At 53.7% G+C, this 10354-nt stretch overlaps 1 protein-coding gene across 2 annotated transcripts; it reads right to left on the bottom strand.

Annotated features, from left to right (window-relative positions):
• Positions 1-1890: 1890 nt before the first annotated feature.
• Positions 1891-10137, bottom strand: Gtpbp2 (GTP binding protein 2). Of its 2 annotated transcripts, none has more exons than XM_070023659.1 (12): positions 10022-10137; positions 7709-7735; positions 7237-7421; positions 6759-6867; positions 6175-6372; positions 5702-5876; positions 5330-5549; positions 4826-4961; positions 4634-4692; positions 3947-4118; positions 3379-3543; positions 1891-3149 (listed from the first exon to the last, which is right to left on the bottom strand). In XM_070023659.1, exons 3-12 carry the CDS (start codon positions 7368-7370, stop codon positions 2973-2975), a joined length of 1545 nt encoding a protein of 514 aa, XP_069879760.1. In that variant the 5' UTR covers positions 7371-7421; positions 7709-7735; positions 10022-10137; the 3' UTR covers positions 1891-2972. The 2 variants fall into 2 exon arrangements, with proteins under 2 accessions (XP_069879760.1, XP_069879759.1); XM_070023658.1 differs by lacking the exon at positions 10022-10137 and adding an exon at positions 9350-9551.
• Positions 10138-10354: the final 217 nt, after the last annotated feature.

The raw sequence follows: 10354 nt of genomic DNA, 5'->3' as shown, positions 1-10354 counted from the left end.
ATGTGATTTTCCAACATTACACACACAAACACCAATGTACACTACCCTTTTTTCTCTAAGACAGGCTCACTGTGTCTAAGTTGGCCTTGAACTAATGATCCCATTGCCTCAGCCGCTGGCATGCTGGGATTCCAGGCATGTCCTACTACTTACTTCTAGCTCTTTTTTGTGTGCCAGTCCCAGGGCTTGAACTCAGGGTCTGGGCACCGCCTTGAATTTTTGTGCTTAAGTCTAGCACTCTACCACTTGGGCCAGTTTCACTTCTGGCTTTTTAGTGGTTAATTGGAGATAAGTGTGGTTGGCTTTCCTGCCCAGGCTGGCTTCAAACCTCGATCCTTAGATCTCAGACTCATGAGTAGCTAGGGATATAGGTCTGAGCCATTGGCACCAGCTTCAGTTTTTTCTTAATCTAGGGAAGAGATAACAAAAATGATATCTGAAGGATCCATCTCTTTTGGCTGTTCTGCAGACCAAGTTAAATACTTTTTGACAGGCTGGCTTGCATGAAGGAGCCATAGACAAAAGTGGTATGATAGAGGTCTCATTGGACTTGTAGAGGCCCTGACTAATAGGGTATAAGCAGACCACTAGGGACAGTATTGGCAGCACACCTGTTTTCTCGGGAATGCCAGCTTTGTTCCAGCACAATGGCAATGAGCCTGGCTGGCAGGCAGGAGTGTAAAGGTCATTGCTGGGGGAAAGCTATAGGGCCATCTGGTTGCACATTAGCAGCTGCATAAAGAAGTAAACATATAACTCCTAAGAAGGAAATAAATGCTCCTAGCTCCTAATACAGTAAGTTTTTTAATCATAGGCTTCTTAGTAGCAAGACAAACTAGTAGTATTTTAAGTGGTAGCTGGTCCTGAGTGGAGGGACACCATCACTTTAATACTCTCGAGGCAGACAGGCACATAAGACCTTAAACCACATTATTTCTTTTCCCAGGACCAGAGCTTACAGTGGCAATCAGATAGTCTGAACATGGAAAAAGGAAGAGGGGCTGATATTCTGCAGATGGTCCTCAAAATTCTAAATCTAGGTTATAACAGACCTGTGAAATGCGGGGCATTGGCGACTTGGACCTATAAATCCTAGCTACTCAGGAGGCTGAGACCTGAGGATTGCAATTCAAAGCTAGCCCTGGCAGAAATGTCAGACTTTTATCTCCAGTTAATCAACAAAAAAGAAGTGGGGGTGTAGTTCAAATGCTAGAATGCCAGCTTTGAGCAAAAAAGCCAAGCAAGAGTGTAAGGCCCTAAATTCAAGCCTCAGTTACAAGCACCAGGGAAAAAAAGTCAAATGTAAGGACCAGATTACATTACCATTCATATCTTAATTTCTTCCTGATCTCTGACAGGCAGAGGAGAGGGCTCCTCCTTAAATACAGGGTAACTACCTAGTAGAGCCAAAAAGGCCTTGGTTTTAGCCAGGCACCAGTGGCTCAAGCCTGTCATCCTAGCTACTCAGGAAGCTGAGATCTGAGGATCACAGCTCAAAGCCAGCCTGAGCAGGAAAGTCCCTGAGTCTTATCTCCAATAAACCACCAGAAAATGAAGTGGCGCTGTGGCTCAAGTGGTAGAATGCGAGCCTTGAGCTGAAGAGCTCAGGGACACCACCCAGGCCCAGAGTTCAAGCCCCATAACTGACCAAAAAAAAAAAAAAGGCCTTGGTTTTATTTGCTTTCTAACTCTGCTCACTCAAGAATGATGCAAAACAGACCAGAACACACAGCTAGAGCACTGGACACTGTTCCTGTGGGGGAGTACAAAAGAAATGAGAAAAGGGACCTTTTGGGGGCTCAGGAATGGTGTGGATTCACTCACCTCTGATTCTGGAGAGGAATCTAACTCTGCAAGCTAAGCCTGTGTCTTAAGCATAAGCACAGTGTGTTCAATAAAACATTTTATTCTGTACAATATATATGTGTATTTAAATATATATACATGTACATTTATATATGTATATATGCAGAGAAATCTCAACCAACAAATCCCTGAGCCCACGGGAACCCAGGACGCTAACAAAGGGAAAGGAAAGTCCATGCCTAAGAGTAGGAAATATGGCACCATCTTTCCCTTTCCTCCTGGTTCCCTGCTACCGAGGGAAGGGGATGATCACTACAAATTACTAAAAGTTTATGTCAGAGCAGAAAATGGGGTCGAGAGGGTAGGATGCAGAACCGTGAGGGGTCAGGTCCCCCAGCCACCAGCCAACCTAGAGGAGCAAAGCGTACGATTTGATCCAGCATGAAAGCCAACAGGTGACTGCAGAGAGAGAGGAGGAGGTGATTTACATGCAGCTGGCCTCTGACACGGCAAGCTTTAGCTCGGCAGCCCCACACTGGGGCCAGCACAACAAATAGCACCTATGGGGCCTGTGAGAGGAGCTAGGGGTACGGCCCGTGAGAGAAGGGGGAACGAAGCTGAGGGGTAGGGAGGCCTTAGGTCTCAGCACAAGGTGGGAACACTGTCGCTCACTGGCCCTCTATCATGTTCTTCAGATTCTGGGGCCACCAAGATGGCCAGGAGCAATGGTTTTTGTCCAGTCAGGTAGAGATGGGCAATGGCCTTGAGAAGAGGTATAGAAAAAGGAGTGCTTCTGAGGGCCACCCCCAGTTGTACGATTCCTGAAGGGCAGGGACCACACTGGTCATGCCCAGTCCTGATGGTGGGCCACAGTGGCGGTAGTCTGCTCCCTCCAGTAGATGGGCCACAGGTCTGCAGGGTTGATGGGCCAGCCGGGTGGGCTCGCAGCTGCTGAGCACTCCCCTGAAATGTCTTCCCTTCAGTTCTGCCCCTCCCTGGTGGCCACACCAAGCTTCACACTTCTCCTGAAAGCTGTCAGGAAGCGAGTGGCAGAGAGCATCCCTCTCCCTAGCCTATGAACACACACAGCCGCCAACAGCGGGCAGCAGGGCCGGAAGTCACCTTATATTGTAGCGACAGCAATAGAGCTATCCTGCTGGGAAGACTCAGAAGCCCATGTTGGCCTGTGCTTCTCCTGCTGAAATGGCTTGCACATCGGTGACATGGCCGATGCCCTTGGTGACACCCTCCCGGAACAGCAGTTTGGCGCCCACCTTCAGGTACTCTGGGTGTTTGAGGAAGCGGAAACGCACCACTGCCTTCTCCCCTGTCCGCAGCTTGTCCTGCAGCAGATAAGTGGTCACTGCCCTGGCCACTGCCTCCCATCTCCCACCTCCACCAGCCTTGGCTACCCCTGGGGCCTCCAGGTGGGCTGTTTCCCATCCTACATAGGCTTCTGTTCCCATTGTGGGATCAGAGAGTGCCACCATGTCCAAGGTGAGGCCTTCCTCCCTTCTGGAGGCAGTCTGCCTTTTCCCTAGAGCAATCGAGGCCTGGCAGGGTCCCACTCACCTTCGCATGGATCTTTTCCACCACTGCTGTCTGGCGAACATTGCCCACGTGTACTGTCACCTGGAATCCTCGCCGGAAGGTAGTGGCATGGAACAGTAGGACTATCTCTGCCTCAAACACTGAGCAGATGGTGGGATTCATCTCAGGGCTCACCATCACCATGCCCTGGGGAAGGCACAGCACAGGCCCACGAGGGGCACACCTGGCTTTAGATGATCCCCCCCAGCCACCCTACACCCCGCCTGAACCCGCTTCTCTATGTAACTCCAGAGGCCTTGGCTGACAATTGTCTCAATTCTCCTCATCAAGGGTAATTTCTTTGCCCATCTCCCATGTCCTCGTCACCTTTTCAAAACAGTATCTTTAGAATCCTGGACATGCAGCTTATACTGTAATGACTCACACTAAAGTGCTCTTCCCCTTGGTGAGTATTCTAAGTCACTTTATAGAGGCTCTGTATGCAGGCCTATGCTGCTGGGGTGAAAGAAGCACCTTAGACCACAGTGCTCCTTGGCCAAGAGTCACTCACTCACTCGTGTTCTCTCTCCAACCCCTGCGCCCACCTCACCTTTCGAAGCAATGCACGGTCAAAGTCCCCAAGGGCCAGTGTAGCAGCCTGACCAGCTCGCAGCACTCGACAGGCAGAGCGGTTGCGCTGGATGCTGCATACTTTCAGCTCCAGGAAGCGGCCATCGTCCGTAGGGCCCACCACCAGCTGGTCGCCCTCACGGCAAATCCCACTGCAGCCCAGAGGGCAGGTGGTACAGTGTCAGCCAAGGTCCCCTGGCCGACTGCGAGCGTCATACAGAGCACTCTCCCTTCTGGGATTGAGACCCTCAGGTAGGGGAAAGGAAGTCTAAATTCGGAATTGAAGGTAGGGAAACGACTGCCTTGCCAGTCTGCTGAGACTGAAGTCCAATAGCAGGGAAGACCCGCGGCAACCGCTGGCACAAAGGCGCCTTCTGGTTTGATAACAGTGAACACCTGACCCCTGAAGAAGCAAGTGATCCCCTTGGGTTTCACCCTCTGCTTTGAAAAGTCTACTATCCCCCACTCTGACCTGAGTTGATAAGCCCACACTTCTTCCCAGCAAGCCGCCATACTATTTCTTCCCTCACAAGCCAATTGAGTGGCTTCCTGCAGCTCTTTTAGACATGAAAGCCAAAGAACAAACAAGCGCATCCTTGGGCTCTGCGCACTTCCAGGACCAGGGTGTGAGGGCCAAATAGGGTGGATAGCAAACATGACAATTCACCTGGCAAGTGTCCCGCCGACAACAGTCCCCACTTCTGGTACTGTGTAGATCTCATCTACCTGGAGCCAAAGAAAACTCCATCAATGTCCTGCCACCCAGGGCTGGACAATCTCCCAATGGGCTCTGGCGTGAAAAGAACTGGCCCTTCCCCATCCCCATCCCCAGCCTTCTACCTGTTTTTGAGCCAACTACCTGGAATTCTGTCAACTGCTGCATGAGTTCCTCCTGCTCTTTGCTGTTGGTGAGCGGTGGCAGGATGTTCAAGAAGACTTTGAGAAGGTCCAGACTCTCCCCCGACACACTGGACAGTGTGAAGATAGGGGTGACACTATGGAAGAAGGTATGAAATGGAGATGAGGGAAATCCTGCCAGGAAGTAGAGGCCTACACATGGCAGGTGAGCTTTTCTATGGGCAGGAAAGGGTCCCTCTTTCCAAGCCAAGGAATGTGGCGCATGAAGTCCATCCCCAGGCCCGAGAGAGACAGCAAATATCCCCAGGGTCCCAGGCATCAGCAAAGCTCCAGGAGAAGGGCCAACCCCTTCAGAGACCAAGTCCCCAGCCCCATCCTAAGCTGAAAGAGCCAAGGCCAGAATCTGAGTCAGAATGCATCTGACCCTGAAGACAGGACACCAAGCTCCTGGGCACTCTGGAACCTTCCCTGTGGACCAGGGCTTTAGGGTGAGAGGCAGGCTCACTTGGGTGACTGGGCAAACTGCTGGGCAGCAGTGACAGCATCGTCCTCAGAGGTGACCAACATGGGGACCTTGTGGCAGCCAGGCTGCTTGAGGACCCGCTCCAGCTGGCGTACTGTCCTCTCCACTGTGGTCTTGGCACAGAGGTCCACTTTACTGACCACGATGAAGAAGGGCACTTTCAGGGCCAGGGCCAGCCCCAGATGTTCCCTTGTAGTGCCAGCTACCTCAGAGAGAAGTGGCAACAGCAGGAGAGAAGAATGTGGGAGGGAGGAAAGGAAGAGGAGAGTTGGTGTGACTCTCAACTTTGAGGAAGCCCAGGGTAGGAGAGTCAGCACCTCCCTTCAGCCCTGCCCCCTGCCCAGTGCCTCGTACCAATCCCCGTGTTAGCACTGACGAGGAGCAGGGCGCAGTCTGGGCAGTAGGAGGTGAGGCCGAAGATGGTGGTGTGCAGGTACTTATGGTGGCCTGCCAGGTCGATGAAGGTGATCATCTTGGAGCTGCTCTCGCAGATCTCTTCTGCCGTCCGTGAGTCGCTGTAATTCACCACCTAGCCCAGAGCCCAGGCTCTCAGTGCCCCCTGCAAGCCACCCCAACCCTTTAGGAGTTGCCAGGACCTAAGTCAGTCCCTCGTGACCCTGCCTCGAAACTGAGCCCCACTTTCTACTTAGTCCAGTTGATTTCCATGTGCTTCCTAAAAGGGAGAGCGTCTGTTGGCAGTGCCCAGGGGACCTTCATCCACACCACTCCAAAGACTCCACACTTGGCTCCCAGCCTCTGTCCTTCACCTCTACCATCCCATCCATCCTTAGAGGTTGGCCCTACTGGGTCCCAGTGATCCCATGCACCTCTCCCTTGCTGTTAAAGCCCAGGATCTCGAAGCTGATGCTGGAGGTTCGACCAGACTGAATCTCGTGCAGGTGGCGGAAAAGGTTGAGTCGAGCCCGGCCCCGCCCATTGTCCAGCTCTCCTTGGGTCAGGACCCCAAGCAGGGTTGACTTTCCTGAATCCACATTCCCCAAGACAGCCACACGGAGGTCCAGGAACTGTGAACAAATTGCCAGAGGTAAGGGCTCTAATCAATCACCTACCACTGCAAGTCAAGAGAGAATCTGGAGCCGGGCGGTGGTGGCTCACGCCTGTAATCTTAGCTACTTAGGCTGAGATCTGAGGATCGTGGTTCAAAGCCAGCTCGGGCAGGAAAGTCTGTGAGACGCTTATTTCCAGTTAACCACCAGAAAACCAGAAGTGGCACTGTGGCTCAAGTGCTAGAGTGCTTGTCTTGAGCTGAAGAGCTCAAGGACAGAGCCCAGACCCAGAGTTCAAGCCCCACAACTGACAAAAAAAGAAAAGAGAGAGAGAGAGAGAATCTGGATACCACAATAACGACTAGGTTGCATCAGCATGGGGGCTGGGAAGGGCTGCTACTCACCTGCTGGTTGTCAGGGACCTTTCGTACCAGCACCTCAGTGATCTTCCGGGGCATGTCACTGTCATAATCCACTTCTCGCTCCCGAAGAACAGTGATGTCTGCCCCAACCCTGTCATTGCAAGGCCACAGCTGTCATACTGCATTGTACTCCCTCCGTTACAACCTGGCTCTGGACCAATGACCTTTCTGCACCACCCACAGAGCTCCCAAAACCTATTCCTTACCCCTCTTCACCATCAATCCCCACCCACAGCCCCTCTAAAGGAAACAAGTAAGCCAACACATCTTACGGAAAACAGCGTATGCTCAATGAAGAGAGTAGGACACCAGGGCCCCCACTTTGGCCCCCTGTCAAGAAACTACAGAAGAAGCTCCCCCTCCACCCCATCCCGGCCTTGACTCTAGAGCCCTGGGTGACTGGGAATGCCAGGGGTCACCGCCAGAGCGAGGGAAGGACTGAGGGAGAAGGAAAGCATACTTCTCTGCCATTCGGTGCAGGGTCTTGAGGGAGGCCCGCATCTCCTCCTCAGCCAGGCCCACCAGCAGCCCATTGTCCTCTACCCCAATCTGGTAGACAGCCTCTCCACGCCCCTCCTGAAGTCGCCACTTCATTTGTGTCACCAGGTGCTCAAAGCGGTACTGGGACGGATTCACCAGCTTCAGCTTAGGGCAGGCAGAGTATCAGGAGTTGAAATCAGGGGTGCTCCTCCTAAACCCACATAGTCCCCCAATCTTTCTTGCTGCAAGGACAAGACCCTTCCTTTCCTCTTCTGGCCCCCAGCTCCCCTAACAGTATGTTCCCCTTCCACAGAGTGAGGTTCAAAGGCCTTACCCCTGTACCACAGCCTAAATTATCATAGACCACAAAACTGGAAAGACCTTAGAGAAATCACCCCATGCTGGCAAGGGCAATCTAACCCATCCCCTACTTTTCCCAGCCTAAGACTCACTTTATATTCAATGTTTCCATCTTCAGCCTGAAAAGAAACGGGAAGCAGTCACCATCTACTGTCCAGACCCAACCCCTACTTTCCCTCAATTTCCATTGAGTCCAAGCAGAGAGCAGGGGTCTCAATCACCTATCTCACCAAGTGAATGCCAAGGGCCAATGCTAGCCCTAGTGTGACCTCTCTAAGGAGACAATAAATCAACTTAAGCCAGGAATGGAACCTCAAGTCCCTCCTTTATTCAGGGGAGGCCTGTTTTTCCCAGGTGCAGATCACCCCTAAACCAGCCTAAAACTGTGGTCCTCAGATGTCTATGTCCTCTGCACCCTGACTGTTAAGGCTTTTCTTTGCCCTGATCTTTCCTTCCTGCCTGCCCCTCTCAGCTGATGCCATCAAGTGTAAGAAGCTACAAGTGGATCTGGATCGGGGCCAAAAGGTGAGGTCAGCACTGGTCACTATAAGCTCAGTGAGAGAAGAGCAGAGAGCTCCAAAGTTGGAACTGATAAGAACAAAAGAAACTCAGAAAATGTGAAAAGGAGGTAGAATCCATAAGCCAGACCCACAATGGCTTTTACCTTCTGTCCCCTAATCCTTATGCCTCTGTTGTGCTAAAATCCTCAATCTACTTCAGGATCTCTTTTCTGTCTTCCAGGTGCTTGGCACAGCACAGGGGGATTCCCCTTCTTGAGTGTACAAGACTATATGTAACTGCCATTCTGTATTTCCCTCCTCTGCTCTGGCCATTTTACTTTTCCTCTTCCCACCCAGCCCATCATATCATCCTATGAAGTCCTGACAGGTGGTCGTCACTCATAATCTCCACCCTACAAAGTTAATGGGCTCTCTTCCCCCCCCCCCAACAATGCCTTATTTATCATTTAGTTGGGAATGGGCATGTTAGAATGGAGGGCTTCAGAAATATGGTACAAGAGTAACCATCTAGGCAGATAATTATCCAAGTGTGTTCCCAGACTCCACAGCATTAGCAAGACATGGGAACTTGTAAGAAATGCATATTCTCGGACCCACTCCTCACCTACTGAATCAGAAAAGTTCTAGAAACTGGGGCCAGCAATCCTGACCATTGTGGCACACAAGTTTGATAATCACTGGTTTAGGTTCTTTCCCTGGGTCTCCCTATCTTAAGGAGAGACTAAGTGGGAGTTGTTCCCTCGTCCCACTCCCTCACAGGGCAGACAGAGGGCAGAGGGCTAAGTCTAACTGTTCTCCGGTTGTGTGTGTGTGCGAGGATCTGGGGACCGGGAGGGACCGCGCTGCTCTTTTCCCGGGTACCCTTCTCTTCCTCGTGGAGCAAGTTTAGAAAAAGTAGTATTTACTCTGCTTGTTTCCTCATCTGATTATTCTGTTCGCCCCAAAATAGATGAGAACCCCTCTCCCCACGTCTTCTTCCCAAATAAGGGGTAAACCCTGCCCCTGAGGTCCGGACACCCGCGGGGAGGTCCAGCCCCTCCGCTCTTCCGTCCTGAGATGAGGCTCCCCCGGCACAAGCGCAGGTTCTCCTCCTGCGCCCCTCCTTCCCGGGGTCTTGACACCGGAAGGGGGGTTCTCTCGGTCCCGCCTCCCGGGGGTCCTGGGACCGGAAGGAGTGGTTTCCTTCGGCCCCACCGCTTTTTAGGTGCTCACCTCGGGGGGGAGGTACGGGGGGTTGTTGGCTTTGCCCCCTCTGTTCCTTCCGTTCTTCTTCTTCCCCTTCTGGCCCCCGCAGCCACTACCGCCGCTGCCGACTGCCCTAGCTTTGAGGGTCCCGCCCATGGCCGGACCCGCTCCGGGCCGGCAGCAGCCGCCGAACAGCTCCGATACCCGCGAGTCCATCCGCCGCGGCCACCAGGCCCCCCCCCGCCCAACCCCTCCCCCCCACCGCCGCCGCCGCCGCCGCCGCCGCCGCCGCCGCCGCCGCCGCCGCCGCTGCCGCCCTCTGCTACCGCCGCGTCGGGCCAGCCGGAGGAGAGCGGGGTGGGGCCCGGCACTAGCCACGCCTCCACCTTCCCTAGCCTCCGGGTCGCGTCAGAAACAGCCGCGGGGCACGACGGGATATGGAGTCCGTAGGCCGGGGACTTGGCCCCAAAGAACGAGCCGCCATCCTACAGCTCCCAGGAGGCATCGCGGCGCCAGGGCCGCGGGAGGCTTCGCGGCGGGGACTGGGGGCGCGCTTGGCGCGCAAAGGCCGAAGGGAGCGGTAGTCTGGAGCCGGATCCCCCCTGTCCCCGCGCCCCTTTTCCTAGGGCCTGGGGCGCGCGGCGGTTGATTGCCCTTGGTCTGAGAAAGGGCGCTGCCGCCGGGGGTCGGAGGGCTTACATCAGAATCGAGCTTTGTGAGCGCCTTCGCGCGGATCCCGGACAACAGATTTTGGACCTGGAGAGCTGAAAAATTCTGGGCAACTGGTCGCTCCAGCCTGCTGGCTTCAGCTCTGCCTCAGTTTCCTCCCCGATGGCTGGCGTGCCGTCGGGGTGAGTCAGGGGCCAAGCCAGGGCGGGGCTAGACCGTAGTTAGCCTAATTACGGCTGTTATTGTGTCGATGGTTGTGCCACCTTTACACCGTAGTCACTACTTTATTACTAGCTTGGCACCGTCCGGGGGCTGGTTTTAGCAGCCTCGGGCACCCTAGAAGCTCAGACACGGGGCCCAAGC

Source organism: Dipodomys merriami, unplaced genomic scaffold (assembly GCF_024711535.1).
Source record: "Dipodomys merriami isolate MVZ:Mamm:240054 unplaced genomic scaffold, mDipMer1.0.p SCAF_16, whole genome shotgun sequence".
Taxonomy (NCBI): domain Eukaryota; kingdom Metazoa; phylum Chordata; class Mammalia; order Rodentia; family Heteromyidae; genus Dipodomys; species Dipodomys merriami.
Note: the sequence above shows the minus strand (reverse complement) of the source record. Positions and strands in the feature narration are given on the sequence as shown.

Bases quoted from the DNA above. Each gene is read 5' to 3' on its own strand.
- Gtpbp2 (XM_070023658.1), bottom strand. From the start codon at position 9,538: ATGGACTCGCGGGTATCGGAGCTGTTCGGCGGCTGCTGCCGGCCCGGA. The intron at 7,736-9,349 runs GTGAGCACCTAA...GTTTCTTTTCAG, and splicing joins CCCCGTACCTCCCCCCCGAG to GCTGAAGATGGAAACATTGA. The intron at 5,877-6,174 runs GTGCATGGGATC...GCTCTGGGCTAG, and splicing joins GCTTTAACAGCAAGGGAGAG to GTGGTGAATTACAGCGACTC.